The sequence below is a fragment of the Sipha flava genome, unplaced genomic scaffold (genome assembly GCF_003268045.1).
Source record: "Sipha flava isolate LNK unplaced genomic scaffold, YSA_version1 42_pilon_pilon, whole genome shotgun sequence".
NCBI classification, from domain to species: Eukaryota; Metazoa; Arthropoda; class Insecta; order Hemiptera; family Aphididae; genus Sipha; species Sipha flava.
The window spans coordinates 2,825,295-2,843,311 of NW_020273159.1; the positions used below are offsets into that span (position 1 = coordinate 2,825,295).

Genomic DNA, 18,017 nt, shown 5'->3' on the forward strand with positions numbered 1-18,017 from the left:
CGTGCTCCGGAATCGTATACAGCGGTGCCGGTAAAGACAATAATATCGTGCATACGCATTCTACTATTATTACAATAATTAATGGATAAGCCGGAAGATGATGCGCGCGGCGGTAGCGAACAGGTGACCGAATTGACGATATCGCATGTTGATGTAATACCAGAATATCAACGTCAGACGTGTATTGTATTTAGTATACCGCGTGTACTATCGCGCGTTTAACGAATATTATTTCACCACTCTCCGCCATGTCCACTCGGTCGCGCAACTACTACCACCACCACTACTACAACACTATTTATATGTATATCGCATTATAGCTGTCGGTCCGGTTCCCACGGCCATCGCCCGTCTGTATATTATATAAATGTACTACCTATATATTCTGTATGTACGCACGAATCAACATGTGCGTCGGAATTATAATACACCGCGCGCATGTACAGCCGACATCCCTAGGAGTAATTAACCTATCATCCCCTCCCCACAATACACGCTACCTACAATCACCCGTAATATTATTATCGTCTACATGCGTGTAAAAAAAAAAAAAAAAACGTTATCCGGACACACACACACACGAATATACAAATACACGGCCGTCTTCGGTTGACCGACCGACACACAATTAAACCGTCCGTTATCGGAGGGTAGGACGCGGCGTCGTGGACCGGAAACTCTGACGCGGATCTCTCACGTTGACTCCGTACCGGAACGCGCGCGCGAGCTCTTCGCCACCGCACGCGGGGATGTCCGCATCTGTTGTGTACGCGAGACCACCCCCGCATTACAGTCCGACGAGGTAGTTTCAATGCACGATGTTATGTGGTGGGGTGTCAGATGATTGTATCGCACGAAGTCGTTATGCAATTCGCATTTCCGAAAAATGGGTTTGTTTTTTTTTTTCAGACGAATAGAATAACGGAAATACAATTGCCACATGACGATAATATTATGTGGAACATATTCTCGTTACTGTGGTAAAAATGTTCAACGATAAAATCGTATGGACTTAAAAAGGCAATCAAGCACTTAATCAAATGTGGTCCTACAGTTATTATTTTAGGTATTGCAGGAAAAATCGTCGTAAGCGTTCTGTCCAACCGACTCCATAATGAAATTGCGTTATCGCATCAAAAGTTAGGCAACAATTGTGCATCGACGATAAATGATCCACCTTATGGACAACAAAATTTTAAAACCACTCCACTGTTTGAGTATCACAAAATTTCGTGCTATGCAATAATATATATTATAACTGTGCATCTGTGCGTGTAATATTGTGTTTAAATCAAAAATTAATTTTCTATCGGTACACGCGCATCTGCCGCTCTTGCGTATCGGTGAATATTGGTCAACCCGTTTGCAGTACCGTAACTTTTACCTGCTATCTATTTGGGATAAATACGTGTGATACGTGGCGCCAACAGATTATGGTTAAGGGTAAATAAAATTGTGCTGCCGTTTTATTTCCTCCTGTCGTACCTATAATAATAATACACGAAAAGGGGCAATATAAATAATAGTAATAAAAAAAAAACTGAACAAAACACATTGTTATATCAAATGTTTTGTATGTCTCGGGGTCACACAGTAGGTGGTTGCCATATTTTGCAATTACTACCCTCGCGAGGAGTGGTCTTTTTTGCCTGTCGTAGTCGTCGCGTCATATGAGAAGTCTATACATAGTAATATCTAAATAAATACATATATACTGTATGTGTTTATAAAAATTTCTCTTTTAATCTCAGTTATTGTGTAAAAATAACATTAATGAGACAATAAAAAGTCATAACATTTTTATAATATATTAAATTGTTAATCCATTTAACGTGCTATACAATCACAACTGTAAATACTCCAATCCTCATTTATATATTTTATTAAATTAATTTCAATTTTTATTTATAATAAATTGCGATTCCGTTTTTTTAAAAAAGTTTGAAGAATAATTATTATTTATTTTATTTATAGTGTATATTTTACTAAATAATGAATCTAAATTTAAATACTATCATTATAATTAAGATTATACGAAAAATAAAATTGGTTTGCAGCAAAAAAAAAACTAAATTTTCTTCAAATGTATAGTTACTGTTTACTATAGAAATTACAACTTGAAAGAGAACTCCATATCTAAATGAAAGCGTTAAATCAAGCATTACATCTTATGACTGAAGTGTCTGAACTATTTTCTTGCGCTTTTTACGAACTTAATTAAGATCTGCAAAATAAAAATATTTAGAAGATTTGTCAGAACTATCAACAGGAAAGTGCTTGTCCTTTTTTTAATGATGCGATTGCCGCGACTGCGTAAAAACAACCGTAAAGATCAGTTTCGAATTACTTTGAAGAACAAGATGAAGTATACCATAGCTCAACAGAATTTCCCATTGTTGTTTAGACTAAAAAATCAAGAGCCGGCTAATTATTGAATTAAGACAATCATAACCGTCCGGTAACCACACATTTGGAAGAAAACAGAGAACTTGATAACATCTACAGAAATGAAAGTGACCTATATTTCTAAAGCGGAACTTCAGGTATGACTATATCTATGTGCCAAAATTCGTTTAGGGACCTTTATTATCCAATGGCTTCGGAGACGTCGGTCAATCAAACGCTGTTAGACACTACAGACATAATACGTTCGGTTTTCGTCGTTCGATAGTTATGTTCGTTGTGTATTGAGTTCTCGTGTGTAGACAACGTGTTTTAAAACTTACTCGTATAATTGTATAAAAAGTGAATCAAAAGTTTTATTTTCAATAGAATTAAAGGTTGATGAAAAATTTGAAATTCTAAGAGGTAAATTTTGTGTTATACTAATTGACAGCTATAAATTTAGTAAAAATAGAACTATTAAAACGGGAAACATAATGACGCCCAAACGTATAGATTTACACCGTGTCGTGAAAGATTATCTACAAAGAAAAAAATAAGGCATAATGTGTGTTCATTTTTAATCTAGGGTCAATTTTTATAAATTATAAATTATTTTACCTTGTAATTGAATGCGATTTTTTGCGTTTTCTATAATGTGACTAAACAAACATTAATCATGAATGACAAAATTCATAGTAGGTATAATAAATTTAGTCATTTATTAATTATTAATATAATAATAGTTATGATGTGTATTGTTTTTATTTTTGAATTTCTCAATCTATTCGAAATCTTATTTCCATAGTTATTATATATGATGTTTATCGTATAATTTGCCGTTACCTGTACATTTTATTTTTAATAAGCAAAAAGAATGAGGGTAAAAAAATGCATTCACAAGCTTCTGATCTCGAACCACTTTGCCTTTTTGTCCTCCATATCACTCTTTTAAATCTTATAATTTTCGTCCTAAAATCATATATTCTTTTGAAAAATGTTTACACGGAGAAACTATACAAAACTCCGAAATAGCTTTTTTGAAGGTAAAAAAAAAAAATTAAAGAATATGTTATAATAATAGTTGTTCAAACTAAGTAAAAAACAGTTATTATCATTAGAATTTTTGATGAATCCATCGTTAAGATTTATAAATACTGTTCATACAGAGGAGTATGGGAAACAACGCAGATTATTGCAGTAAAATGATATAACAACATTTTAATCACGCATCAGATATCAAATCGACGGTTTTTTAAGCTTTGAAAGGGTTTCAAATTTTCAATCAATAATGTGCCATCTCAAGGTAATTACGTAGTCGAATGTATCACGAAAAAATTGAGTCATAATATTGTCAGCGCATCGCGTAATATAACATACATTCGTGTTTGTGTGGTGGCAAAGACACAGTGGCGTATTTACCGGGGGGGGATATGGGGGATAGATCCCCCCCTTGACCTTTTTTTCTTTTTCCTAGGTAGCTATAAGTTGTCTCATTTTCTCTAATATTCTTAATATGATATTACTTTCAAGCATGTATGTTTTCTGTTTTCTAAATGTTCTAGTCGTGGTAATTGTACCGCTCTCATAGTCTGATATACTAATCGCCACTAATCGTTTATCGTTGGCGGCATGTACGACTATCAGGCAACAAAAACTATACCTATATTATGGTGTACTGTATTTTGTACGTTTCTGCGAATTATTTTTCATACAAGAGTGTTTATAATAAACCCGATAAGCAATCGGTAAACAAAATAAAATGACCATGAAGACCGTGGATTAACTATAGGGCGGCCGGGCGGTTTTATTTTTAGAAAATTTGTTACTAGTAAATTTATGGCTAATGTATAGCTATATATATATATATATTTTATCGTATGATATTGTGATTCGTTAAAAGTAGATATGTACGGTCGTTGGACGTTGACGGATAGCGACGCCGCGCCATTCCGAGTACTGACTTACTGCCGAATTGACTATTGTTCGACTTTATTTTTTGCGTTTTGTAAGTTGTAACTGTGAAGTTTTAAGACAATATGAGTAATACTCAAAAACAAAAAAAAAACTTTATTTTCTTATTTTAGTACAAATAAAAAAATTTGTTTGGAAAATGATGAGGTAGTTATAAAGATTAATTCTTATTTTGCCTTGATCTACACTTACCTCAATAGGTAACAAGTTAGGGGATTTTAAAAATGTATATTATGTACGAATTTATGGGTGTTAGGATGTATTATTATATATTTCATCCCCCCCCTAGCAAAATTCCTAAATACGCCACTGCAAAGACAACTATAGCAAAAATAATTTTAATTTTAATTGTTGATATTGAATATTTAAAAATATCCCATCCCATATAAACCATCCCTATAATTTAATCCCTGAAAATACACAGCGGTATCAGAAATTTTACAGTATATATCGAACAATGAGCAATCATGGTCATAAGTGATGCCACGTCTGTTACTATTAAGTTCGTAATTCGCGTGGTTGTGTACAAACGGTGAGAACTGAAAACGATCGGATTCCTATCGTACGTAAGAAAACGGACCAGTTACCGAACGGTAACCGGTAACAAATCGATTAAACAAAAGTTCTAAGGTTTTTCCAATAAAACAATCGATGGTTGAAGTGCATGTAAACATGGTATAAGTACTAGTCGCGACAAATCACATAGGGGACCGAATGGAACGCGCGAGCTTTCGAAAAACGCATTTCAGAGTTGTACAGCTGCACGAGGCATTAAGGCATGTGATTATATACCATCGATCATACATGGATAACGTGTGCGCTGAATTGACGAATAAAAGTAAGTGTATGTGCTCCGTTACCACGTGCTGTATGATTACCGTTAATGCAACGCGCTGCAACACGTGAGCGCGCGCAAAACGGTGTTATAGTGATGTTATAACGTGTACGTACCGCGCGCGGCAAAGGTGCACGACGTCGTTACGGGATCGGTAGCGATTGTATAGGGCCACTATCGTGGCCGATTGTTGCACGGGTGCACAACGTGGGGACGACGACGTCGCCGTCGCGGCATTAGGTTGCGGAACGACGACCAAGCAGTATGGACCGGTTCGCTTGTGCCGTCGTCGTTTTAGATTATCGCGCGCGCAGCAACCCGAAAAATTACGATTTTCCCCGTCGATCCCGGTCACTCGTCGTCCGCGGACTCGCGAACACGATCCGTAAGCGCGATCGCGTCGTTTGCTCGGTGAAACCCGCCGGTCGATGCGCGTCCTCCTGTTCATCGGGCGTTCGCGAAAAGTAGAAGATTTAGAGAGAAAATAATTAACAAACGTGAGCTGAATATTAAGCATGTGACATGTCGTCGACGAACAACGACTCCGAAGACGACGATCCCAGGGTGCATTCGTCCGGGATGTCGTCGTCATCCGCTCCGCCTTGCGGCAGACGTTACGAGCTTTCGAAATCCGAGTTGCGAAAGGTAGGATGGCAATCATTTGTATTATTCATATGTTAATATATTATGATTATTGTAGTTACCGACGGTTTTTGATAACGATATGCTTTAATCACCTCGTGTATTAAATAATTATTTAATTTTCCGTTAAAAACGGTTATCAAGTTAAATGTTAAATCGATTTTCATTTTCATTGGTTTTTAGTTAATAAACATAATGGTTACGCGTTTATCTTGATAAATGGATAAATCATCTCGTACATACGTTTCTTTTTTATGAAACTTTCATTTTTTAAGCTTATATTTATGTTTTTATTAATTAAATATAATTTAAAGGAGAATCATTTTATGATAAACCTTATGTATTTAAAACTTTAAATATTTTTGGGGTACAAAAAAAAAGGAAATATTAAATCGTATGACTTGAAAAGTATTTTATATTTTCATAGTTCTTAACTTTATGTACTTTCGGAATGTATATAAATAACTATAATTGAAATAATTTTTCCCCTAATAAAATACATGTATTCAATATTATATATTGATATTACATTTAGCATACTATTCATTATTTTAGAACAATAAGCCAATTATGGAAAAGAAAAGGAGAGCCAGAATTAATCAATGTCTGAACGAGTTGAAAACACTTATATTAGATGCGCTCAAAAAAGACGTAAGTTATTTTCAATTATAAAAATACTACATGATTACAATTGAATATATTATATTTATAGATGTATAACATGAATATTGGCTATCACTATTTACATAAAATAAGGTTTTATTTAATTAGTATTTTTTCATTGATAAATTATAAATATTATTCTTAATTAAACAATAAATGTATAAAACTATTTTAGAATAACAAAAGTTATTATGTATTAAAGTTAAATTATGTTGAAACTTTCATATTTTTTTCAAACTAAAATATCTTAAAAATTATTAAAAATAATTATAAGACTTCAAAATTAATCTTATAGTATCATTTATAGTATTATTATATTTATGTTACTAAAATATCTTTTAATTTAATTCTAAACGAATTTGTAAAGTTGTAAATGTAATAAGTTAATCTCTTAGTAGCACACTTAACGGTATTCTAGCATTATTTGCATCTAATTGTGGACTCTTACAAAAGTAAAATTATCACACGATATTTGATATACATTTAGGACAGTTAAAATTTGAATGTTGGTGAACATATAAGATTCATTCATTAAATATATGTGTACATTTATACAACAAATCACTGATAGTTAATTTAAAGATATCAAAAATAAAAATGTAATAACCTAAAATATTGTACTTGTTGATAAATTTAAGTTTTAAATATTATTTTAAAAACAAATTAACAAACGTTAGAAAATATTACTAGAACAGTATTGAATACTGATTAATGATAATTTATTAGAGAATAACATTTTAGAAATTTTAAACGCTTTTTTAATTGCTATTTTAAATAACGAATTTACCATTTTTCTTAAAATTTTTTTATTTAGTTCTCCAATTTATTCACTTATTTTAATTGAAAACAAATTAATATTTGAAAAATAACAAACATTGTACAGAATTGTAAAATGTATTTGGTGGATTAAAATGTTTTTATATTTCTGTCAGATATCATGGTTTCAAGTTATAATTATATTTATTCATCAAAAACTTATTCTGTTTTTAATCATAAGAAAATTAATTCAATTCTTGATTTTGAAATACATAAATTAAAACTTATGAGTCACTTTGACCAATAATTGGTTAATTAAGAAATAAATAAATAATAGTTAAAAAAGTTAAATTATTTTCCTTTCACAACATTTTATAGTCAAATACTTCAAAATGTTTTCGGATAAAATATTTATTTTGTTCTTAAAATTTATAATTTACTTTAAAAATAAATAATTTATTTACAAGGCTTACTTTCATGACTTTATTATTACTACAAACTTTCAGTTTTTTATGTTCTTATAGAAAATGTTTGTTTTGCAATGTTCCCATTTTAAAATTATTTGTCTTGTTTTTTATTTTCTAAGTTTGGTATCATCATGTAATAGTGTAATGTGTATGCTGTCAATTTATATTCTTTAATGTGACAAGTAGAAGGTTCTATTTGTAAGGGAATTACGTGATATACCAGATATCACTAGAAATCATAAATATCTAATAAGATATAGAATAAATAAATATTTATGTATGATAGTGCATAAGAGTTGTGCATGTATCAAATAAAATGTACTTCAAGCAAAAAAAAATATTAATAATAATCTTGATTGATGAAAACTTATTATAGCAGTATTATAGAGTAAGTTTTATATACTTACGGCTAGCAGACTAGCATTACAGAGAAATGTATTTATGGATTAAAATGTTTATATATATAACTTAATTTCTCAGCATTTTCATATTTTTTGGGTTAGATGAATATCTACACGATTAATGATGATGATACTACCCGTTTTACGAGAACGAAGCGTTATAATGGTTTACATGTGCGATAATTATATATTTGCGATGACTTGGATTTTGTAGCCGGCAAGACACACGAAATTGGAAAAAGCTGATATTCTGGAAATGACGGTGCGACACCTGCAGTCCTTGCATCGAGGTGGTGCAAGCAGTCGACACCCACCGGTGCCCGTGGCAGCCACTGGTCCAACGATTGAAGCATCGTCATCGTCGTCTGCAGCTTTGACCGCGGTAGTGGTACAAAAGTTCCAAACGGGTTACCAAGAGTGCGCGGGCGAGGTGAACCGGTTCGTCGGACGGTTAGACGGTGTGGACGATGACATCAAGAAGCGGTTGATGTCACACCTAGATTCGTGCGTGGCCAAAATGAGGTACGTCGCGGCGACTGCGGCCACACCACCGCCCGTACACAATTACTCGTTGCAGCAACAGCAGCAGATCGACCCGTTAGCAACGGCCCTGGTGCCGAGCACTGCGGCGGGCCCTCTGCATTTGCTGCCCGACATTGCGCTCGTCCCGTCACCCGTGCCACTGCCACCGCCCCCGCAGCCACCGCCCCCGCAGCCCGTCGGACGTCTTCGGACGAGTGCGTTCACCGCTGTGCACGGTTTGTCGTCGTCACCACCGAGGACCGATCATCGGTCACCATACGGCGTGTTCTGCGACGAGCCCGCGGTGTCGTCCACCAGCTCGTGGGCCGAGGACGTGGCCGCGGCCGCTGCGGTTACGGATAAGAACCCGCCGCTGGACTTCTCGATGAAAAAGCCGATGGCGACGGCCGCGTGCACTGGCAAAAAGCCTCTAGGTGACATACCGGTAAACGTTCCTACTGCGGTCGCCTCGTCTTCCCACAAGACCGGCTCGGCGCCTGGTAGCCACCGCGTGACCCCCGCTACCAACAGGCCAACCGCAGCCCCCGCGGCCGGACCTCACGATGGTCCCGGCACGGACCCGAACATGTGGAGACCCTGGTAACGCGTCGCGCGCCCGTCTCTCGGTTCATATCACGTGTTCTACCGTAACCACGAATGTGTTCTTTATGTTTAACCACCAATCAACCGATCTTGGTTACGCATTATTGTTATACCGTTTAATCGTAAAATTCATCGCGATGTGTGATCGCGCGCGTTCAAAAGTCGGACGAAAATATCAGTTCTACCGGCCGTTGCATGTTCACCTCGGTCACATGTAACAAGGCCCACGTGTAACGCATAACGGTGCACCTAAACGCGACCCTGCGGTCCGCCAATCGGAGACAGTTGTTTTACGTGACATGACACGGTACGGCGGTATATGAACTCGACAAAATACTCTGTGTTACTAGATTTAACCACTACATTTTGCTTGTAAAACATATTTATACGCATATTTTTTATGACATGTTACGAAGTTTGATTTAGCGTCGTATTCGATGTGAATCATACGTACACGTGTAATCACGTTGTTACATTACATTTAAGAATATCTATGTTACCAAAGATTCTATAGAGCTATATAATATTTCTTATTTATGACTTTATTATTATAACTTTTAATTTTTTTTTCCACAGACGATATTGTAATTTTTTTTTTTAAATCGTTCAACACTTTTACATCATATATATATACACACACCTATGTACACTATATGTAGTGCATAGTATATGTCATACCTTCTTCCATTATTTTCATTATTTTTTTTTTCTTTTAGATTTGTTTAATAGATCCTTTTATTGTTTGATTGCATAGGTCGAATGACGCTTGTTTAATATTATCCCAAATGCTTAGACTTACGTATTAACATATTTTTTTTACTTTTGTTTTTTTTTTACTTGCATTTTATTTTTGTACGTGTATTTATATATATTTTTATACTTGTATTTAGTTACGACGATTTGTGTAAGAAAAATAATTTTCATTTATCCTTCGATTTCTCACAGTTATACTGCAAGTTTAGGAGGCATATACGGATGTAGGAACTATACACTTTTGAATCAAGTAAGTAATCAATATAATTTATGAAACGTTACTAATATACGCATAGGTTAAAGGTACATACAGTTATATACAGGTATTAATGTTACGTACAGTTTTTTTCTATAGTGTTACAGGTTAGGAAAATAAATTAAATAAAGTAAAAAAATTCAAAATTAATAAACTTTATTTTCATTTGTATTAACTATAAGTATACAAATTAAAAACATTATATATCAACATGTCTAATTATAATGTTAAAATGCCAGGCAGTGAGGTTATGATACTGATATAGTGAAAAGGTGTCGATAAATGTACGATCGTTATAAATGATCTGAACTGAAATTTCCAAAATATTTTTTTATATAATTGTTTTCAAACAAAATCCATTATATACTGATTTACAAATCATGAAAATATTTCTTTGTCATTAAAAATGTAATGTTGCGTTACTATAAAATTAAGCAGTGATATCAATAAAATATATTAGGACAAGAAAAAAAATAAATTAATGTGATTGATAATATTATTAAAACGGTAACTTCCACTATATATAGGCATCGATAATATATCAAAACCGTTAAATTGCATTATGTTTTAGGATTCTTTTCTTCTGACGTTCTTTACGTTAAAAGTAAGGCAGGTTTTTAAATGCTGGTAAATTATTTAATCCATCCATATATATCTCTAATCTCATCACGACGGCACTGGGCCAGAGCGAAAAATTTGACGAAGAATTCGAATTGTGCTCGAGTCGAAAAAATATAAATGAAAATTTATAAAGCGGATTTGTACTTAATCTTCTATGACATCCCATAACATAAGGGCCGCATCCGTTCCTCCAACAGTTACCACGTTTCGATCGTTGTACAAAAATCTGGCACTCGATACTTGTCCACTATAAACCTTTTCTTCGTTGTATTCGGATTTGGTAAATATACACGGATGCCTATACAAATGCATTAAAAATTATTTATTAGAGATGCATAGAATATGATTAAGAAAAATCGACTTATTACATTCTAAATTAAATTAAAAATCATTGTTGTTATTAATTATTAAAAGAAAGTTTTACAATGTTTATACCTGAATAATCTAAGATATCCATCAGTGTCTCCAGTTATAAAAAGATCATGAGCAGCAGATCTGTTGGCAGTGCTTATCATTGACGAAGTTGGATAGTATCTGTTGTGCCAAATACCTATGATAATAAAAATTTTCAAATTTAAATATTCAGTATTATTGTTAAAAAATAACTCATTATTATAGTAAAAATTCAGTTATCTGGTAACAAATATATATTTTCAAATTAATTTCTTTAACTTTTGAGTATAAAACACATATTAGAAGTATACAAAATTCAATGTATGAGATAAGTCTTGTATTAAAATTTAAAATTAAACCATATCTCAAACCAAAATTAAGATGAGCAAATTGAAACACGAAACCAATACACAGATCATAAAATTTATTTTCTTCGTTGTTTAAATGTCTAAAATTGAATATAATTTAAATATATTCATAATAAATATGTATAGCTTAAATGATAAAAATGTTTATATCGTATAATCAAAATCAATATTATGATTATAGAACAAGAAAAAAAAAGATTACTTATATCAAGTTTATGTCTGTGTTTTTTTATTAAGAGTTACGCTTTAGTCTGATTAATTTCTAAGTTATATTAGAATTTAAAAAAAAAAGTAAATTGTTTGTTATCTATTTTTTTTAAATATATTAAGTTTAAGTTATGATAAAATTGGTTTATTTTGAATTTATCTATTATTTTGTGTCCGAAAAAATTCAATAAACCTACATTTATATAAGGAATATATTCCGAATTGTATTCTATCAAAACTGTATAGTATTGATTAAATGCGCGTATGTAGAAGATTTGATGAAATTATAATGTTCATTTAAATATTATTAGTTAATGTACGTTATCTTTATATTAATTCAGCTGAAAAGAAAAATAATCATAAAAATATATTAATTCTAAAGGTAAGTATTTTTATTTAGGTACCTAAAATTAAATTTCATTAATTTATTGATAAAAATTCAAGTATAATTGATTTAAAATGAAACTTAACTTCTTATTATTTATAATTAAATTCAAAATAAATAAATAATATTTTAAAAATAAACAAACTCAATTTTAAATTAATGTGCATGTATGTGAATTTATTAAAAAAATAAAAAAATATTGTTAAAATTATAAACTATTAACTATCTAAAAGATTAAAAATTTGTCTTGCCTGAAATCAAGTAGCCTATAGTTGCGTTGTATGTGTACCATTTAACGTCTTTCATTGCAAGTGCACTTTTTTCTTGAATTAATCCTTTTACGTCCCCTAAAATATAAATTGTAAACATATTTGTATAAATTAAAAAAATATTTCCATAAGTTATGTGTTATGTACAGTAAACTAAGTCGTATTCGGTAGAAACTGTTTGTAAATAATTTCCATCCGTACTCCAATCCAAATGCACTAGTGGTTGAACGCCTCTAATTTTATTGGACTTTTTGAATGTGAAACCGTCTCTGCTCACTCGATATAGATATACACTACCATTTTGAGAGCCAACGGCTATTGTATCGCCGGCTGAAAATATTGTTCTTTATCATTAAAATGATTAGGTCGAAATAAAACGCGAACATGTAAAATTATAAACACTTGATATCCACATATTAGTACAAGTTATTTTTATTCGATATATTATTATGTTACCTGGATTGAAACCCATACACGTCAAGGCAGAACCACACACTCTAACGCTAGATACCACAGAACCATTTTCAGCATTTAAAATAATCAAATATCCTTCAACTGAACCAGCCATAAGAGCAGTACCAAATGGATGAAAAGTAAGTGAAACACATTCATATGCAATCTATATAAACAAGACATAAAATAAAAATTAATTAATACAATTAATAAAAATTTATGAAATTTAAACACCCATGATAATTTTATAAATAGTATATTGAGGTAGTGTGGTGCAGATGTCATACATTTGGCTACAATTCGCGCAATCATCAATTCGAAACCGTATTAGTGCAATAAAAAACATTCTGAAAATTTAATTCTGTAGATTCTCTTCCCTACCATCGTTCTGGTTGCTCTGCACTGATCCACACCAGACTAACTTCACTGTGAGTGAAGTTCACACATGTGATAATTTAATATTTAGAATAGATTCTACATTCCATTTTACTCTTACAAATAAAAAAGATATCAACAAAAACTACTGATGTTTGTTTCAATGGAAAAAATAAATAGAACAAGCTTACGTAATGGTAGTTATTTTGGAGATATTTCTAAGAAATGAATCATGCTATATACCAGGAAGGGTTACTGGCGACTCGAGGGCCACATCCGTACCACGTACTTATTTTATATGGCCCATAATACATTTTCAAATCACTTGATTATATTTTAGAGGTTATCAGTATTTAAATTTTTTACGTTGATCGTAAAATGTAGATATTATATTTTTCTCTAGCATTGAACTCCAACTAAATTAATAAATATCTGAGTAAAATTTATATCCATTTTGGCATAACTAACTTTTGTTTTTTCTTTAGATTTTATGTCTTTAAAATTTTAGATAGGTACGTTTAAGATAAAAAAAAAAACCAATGTAAATTAAGTATATTAACTTGTAATTTATTCTGTGAATCTTAAAAAAAAATTTTTATATCTTTCAATGTGGTCTCTATTACCATTTCTTGTAGCCATTGAATATTATTAAATAATTTTTGTCTTGAAAATATTCTGATATGTATTTAATGTTTTATTATTTATTACAAAATTTAACGTCTAATTAATCTTACATTTATTTGATATTGTTTAGATTAAATTTAAAAAAATTGTTCTTAATTACAAATCACATGTATGAATATTATTTATGATAATATTTAAAGAAAATGAATCAAAATTGTTCATTTAAGTATCCAATTTACACTATATATATATAGATATAAAAAAAAACCTGCTTATTAATATGTATGCGCTTACTTGGGTGCTCCATAATAAAGTATGTCTTTTCCAAAGACAAATATTTTTATCATAACCAGCTGTAGCAAAAAGTTCATCATCTGGATGGACAGCTAAACCCCATAGTTGTTTACTATGGCCAAATATTATCTGCAAAGAAATTGTAAACAATAACAATTCTACTTAATTTCTGTTAATGTGTAGACGCACTCTATTAAATCTTCTTTGCATTGATCCTTCTAAAATATGATTTTTGATTGTGCCTACATATATGTTTCCATCATTTCTTCCTGGTCGTTGAGGGTATAAACTTCTTACACCACCATAAACTTCTGTTAGCTATTTTAGTTTAAATATTATGTGAGAAATATAATTATAAAAGCATTATAATTACTATAGGTACCTTAGTTTCTGTAATTTTATTGTAATTTTGTAATGAATCCCACGCTATGATTTTTCGATCTTTTTCGCCTCCAGATAAAAGAGTACCTTCTGGTAACATTATAAGAGCATTGATACCTTTGTTATGTGCCTAAAAAGATAACGATAGTGAATAATGACATTTTATCAATTATATTTAATTATTACTAACCTCAAATTCCATCCTGACGTAATATGCGCCATCACTGTCCACAGAATAAATAGTAATGAATCCATCACCATCCGCTGTAATTACATCACCTTCTTGTTCGAACTGTAAACTGGTAACAACTGTCCTAGAAGGCTGAAATATGAGAAAGATGTTGTATTGTAAAAATTAAAATGTTTAAAAATAACTTCCAAGTGTATTACCGCTTTTATGATATCAATTTTTTCAAAAAATCCATCCTTCCGCCTGGTCCAAAATGTTAGATGTCCTTTTCCATAAGTTATCATTAAATTGTCATCTAAAGGATGAAAAGCTGCTCCTAGGATATCATCAGTTTGCATAGTCTGTTAAAAACATTTATAACAAATACATACTATAAGAATTCAGTCACACATTTTAAATACTATTGGTTACGAATAACTATAAAATATTGGTCCTTACAGCCACTTTTCCTAATAAATGGCCCCATTGCCATTGCCATACAGATAGCATTTTTTCTCTTCCACAATCGACAGCTAATAAGTAATTTCCTCCAGTCTAAAATATAAATTTCTTTAATAATACAATTTCAATGCATTATGAAGTGTACAATTTATTTTGAAATAAATCACATACAAGTTGAGAGAATGCTAATGTGCTAACTCCTTCTTCGAATTCTCCATTGCCAACTACATATAAAGTATAGAGTGTTTCAGGACTCCATATTCTGATATGAGCTTGTGTTTTACGTGTTCTGCCAGCTTTTTGAGCTGAAGCTACCATTTCTTTCGAAGGATGTATATCCATACTGGAAAATAAATTTTTTTATATTTTTAAAGAAAAAAAAAATAATATTTTATTACCATTGAATATCTTCTGTATGTCCAATATAATGCCTCTGTGTATCTTCGTCTCTATCGTAAAGCACGGCTACAGCTGCTACGTAATACAAGAGTTCTCCTGTAGGTAAAACCCATAGGTTTCTTTTTGTATCAATTCCTCGATACCCATGACTATTCAATATTAGAAGTGAAGAAAAATTATGTTAAAGATATTAATTTAAATAAATTATTATTTTCCTTTTTATTATTTGTGTTATTACCAATAATTAATAGTAATAATTAATTCGTTAATTTATGATATTCATAAATCTAATTGTTTTAAAAACCTTTAATTTTCTGATAAAAAGTATGGTATGATATTATTTTTATATTTTCAATAGGTGGTTGATGATTTTATCAGCTATTAATTATTTGATTCATTGAAAAAAATGACACATTATTAAATAAGTTATAACATGAAAACAATTAAAAATGTTATGTATAATTTATACTTTGAATATTGAGTTTTATTGTACTGTTATTATTAATTGTATATTTGTAAAAGGATACACCCAGTTTAAAGTTAATCTTTTATCAGGTGGTGAGTCATCTGCTGGAGGATGAACCATTGGAGGAAAATATGTTTTTCTCGCTCCTCTTATTTGCACGCGAATTGGTTCTTCTTTCATCACATCTAAGACCGTGTAGTCTTAAATTTGAATTCATTTTTAACATTATAATTCTATTATATTTCACTATTTTATTTTACTTGCCTGGAGGCACTTTCACAATATCTGCATCAGCTGCATATAATGCTCTAGGTCGGCTTTTACTTCTAGCTCTTCTTTGTTTTTCTGATTTTGTAGGTACTGTATTTATAATCGGTTCAACGGCTAGTGCCCCTCTGGATCTCGATCTTCTAAATGGTGGCGAGAGGACACGTGATTCAGACGTAATATAAAACGTATCCACGTCAGAAAACTCATTTCTTAGTTGAGAAAAGCTACGCACCTAAATAATTATTTTGTATAAGATAAATATTTAGAAATATAATCATAAATTATTACTTCTTGATTTGAGACGGTTAACATTCGTTTAGCGTTATTCATTTTGAGCACATGTCCTAAGTCTTCAACGACTTCTTCAAAAGGCTGAGTGGTTCTCAGATTTAGTAAAACACGGCACTAAAATTATTTTCATTTTGAGTTAGTGAAATAAAACCAATTTAATATCTATATTAAGTATAATATTTATTTACGTTAAAAATATACAATTGAAAAGTATTTTTTGTAATATAGTAAATTTGTGAATTCCGTTTAACACAAATAAATGAAAGGCGTTCAGGTTATGCAAAATAGGTACATGCGTGTATAGGGGTTATATAACATACAAAGTATTCGCTTACTAACAATACAAAGGCACTCGTAGTCCAATAACGTGGAGAGAATTAATTATATTATTTTTCTCATAATGATTTTCCAAGGTCATATTTTAATTCGGTAAAACATTAGTAACTTGATACTAAAATGTATAATTCATAGTGATGTGGCTTCAAAATAGTGAACTTTTCTTTTTTTTAAATAAAATATCGTTTATTGAATATTTACAATCTATACTATTATATGTACAATGAGTAAATTTGATGAGGGAATGACAGTGATGGTGACCTATACTTGTTTAACTAAATTTCTAAAAATTAAAATATATTATATTTTAAGAAGTTTTTATTTTTCTCTATGTAAATAGTTTTATATATAAATATTTAAAATATTTATTTAAATTGAATTTGAATATAACAGATTATAAAATATAAAAAGAAATTATTATAATATAATAAAATGTAGTTTTATTAAATTATACTTTCGAAAAACAAACAGATGCACCAATAATTTGTGGTATATACATGTAGTTTTTACAAAAATTTAAATGTTAACTCAAATGTGAACATTGAACATTAAATTTCCTCATAATTTTTATGAAAATCACAAAAAAAAAGACAGAAAGAATCAAGAAATAATCTTATCATTTTAATAAAACAATTAACATTTTGAAAAAAAAATGTTGTTTAAATTGGCTACACACGAATTGCGTCCCGAAAAAAAATTGATATGTAGGTACACGAATTGCGTCCGATTTTATTTAAATAATTAGAAGTAATATTTTTTTGGCCTCTAATTTTTTAAAACCAAATGAAATAGAAGATTGGTTTACCAACAATATTGTATCAATTTTACTTGAAGATAAAAAACTACAGCAATTTTCTGATTACATATTAAATACATACATTAAGTCTGTTTGTGACCAACCACTTTCTGTGTGGGCAATGTATTTGTATTCTATAATTCGAACTACGAATAATTGTGAAGCCTTCAGCTTCAAGTTTAATAGTATGTTTAATTTAGCACA

At 31.1% G+C, this 18,017-nt stretch overlaps 2 protein-coding genes across 6 annotated transcripts in view; one reads left to right on the forward strand and one right to left on the reverse strand.

Annotated features, from left to right (window-relative positions):
- The first annotated feature begins 5,323 nt into the window (after positions 1 to 5,323).
- Positions 5,324 to 10,064, forward strand: LOC112689089 (transcription factor HES-4-like). Its single transcript, XM_025562604.1, has 3 exons — positions 5,324 to 5,836; positions 6,389 to 6,484; positions 8,335 to 10,064. Exons 1-3 carry the CDS (start codon positions 5,714 to 5,716, stop codon positions 9,244 to 9,246), a joined length of 1,131 nt encoding a protein of 376 aa, XP_025418389.1. The 5' UTR covers positions 5,324 to 5,713; the 3' UTR covers positions 9,247 to 10,064.
- Positions 10,065 to 10,120: 56 nt separating this feature from the next.
- The window catches only part of LOC112689087 (echinoderm microtubule-associated protein-like CG42247), a 27,804-nt gene continuing 19,907 nt past the window's right edge, over positions 10,121 to 18,017 (reverse strand). For 4 of the 5 annotated variants that reach the window (XM_025562599.1, XM_025562601.1, XM_025562602.1 and 1 more), the window contains 16 exons: positions 16,679 to 16,795; positions 16,385 to 16,622; positions 16,182 to 16,320; positions 15,654 to 15,803; positions 15,427 to 15,598; positions 15,253 to 15,348; positions 15,015 to 15,155; positions 14,815 to 14,946; positions 14,626 to 14,754; positions 14,433 to 14,561; positions 14,244 to 14,372; positions 12,954 to 13,116; positions 12,645 to 12,827; positions 12,480 to 12,575; positions 11,311 to 11,425; positions 10,121 to 11,173 (listed from right to left, as the gene is read on the reverse strand). In XM_025562599.1, the coding sequence (XP_025418384.1) occupies positions 11,020 to 11,173; positions 11,311 to 11,425; positions 12,480 to 12,575; positions 12,645 to 12,827; positions 12,954 to 13,116; positions 14,244 to 14,372; positions 14,433 to 14,561; positions 14,626 to 14,754; positions 14,815 to 14,946; positions 15,015 to 15,155; positions 15,253 to 15,348; positions 15,427 to 15,598; positions 15,654 to 15,803; positions 16,182 to 16,320; positions 16,385 to 16,622; positions 16,679 to 16,795 (2,283 nt within the window). In that variant the 3' untranslated portion in view covers positions 10,121 to 11,019. The remainder of the gene's footprint in view (positions 11,174 to 11,310; positions 11,426 to 12,479; positions 12,576 to 12,644; positions 12,828 to 12,953; positions 13,117 to 14,243; positions 14,373 to 14,432; positions 14,562 to 14,625; positions 14,755 to 14,814; positions 14,947 to 15,014; positions 15,156 to 15,252; positions 15,349 to 15,426; positions 15,599 to 15,653; positions 15,804 to 16,181; positions 16,321 to 16,384; positions 16,623 to 16,678; positions 16,796 to 18,017) is intronic. The other variant, XM_025562600.1, reaches the window with a different exon arrangement.

Coding starts and splice junctions, on each gene's coding strand:
- LOC112689089 (XM_025562604.1), top strand. CDS start 5,714: ATGTCGTCGACGAACAACGACTCCGAAGACGACGATCCCAGGGTGCAT. Junction 5,837..6,388: donor CGAAATCCGAGTTGCGAAAG/GTAGGATGGCAA, acceptor TCATTATTTTAG/AACAATAAGCCAATTATGGA. Junction 6,485..8,334: donor TAGATGCGCTCAAAAAAGAC/GTAAGTTATTTT, acceptor TGGATTTTGTAG/CCGGCAAGACACACGAAATT.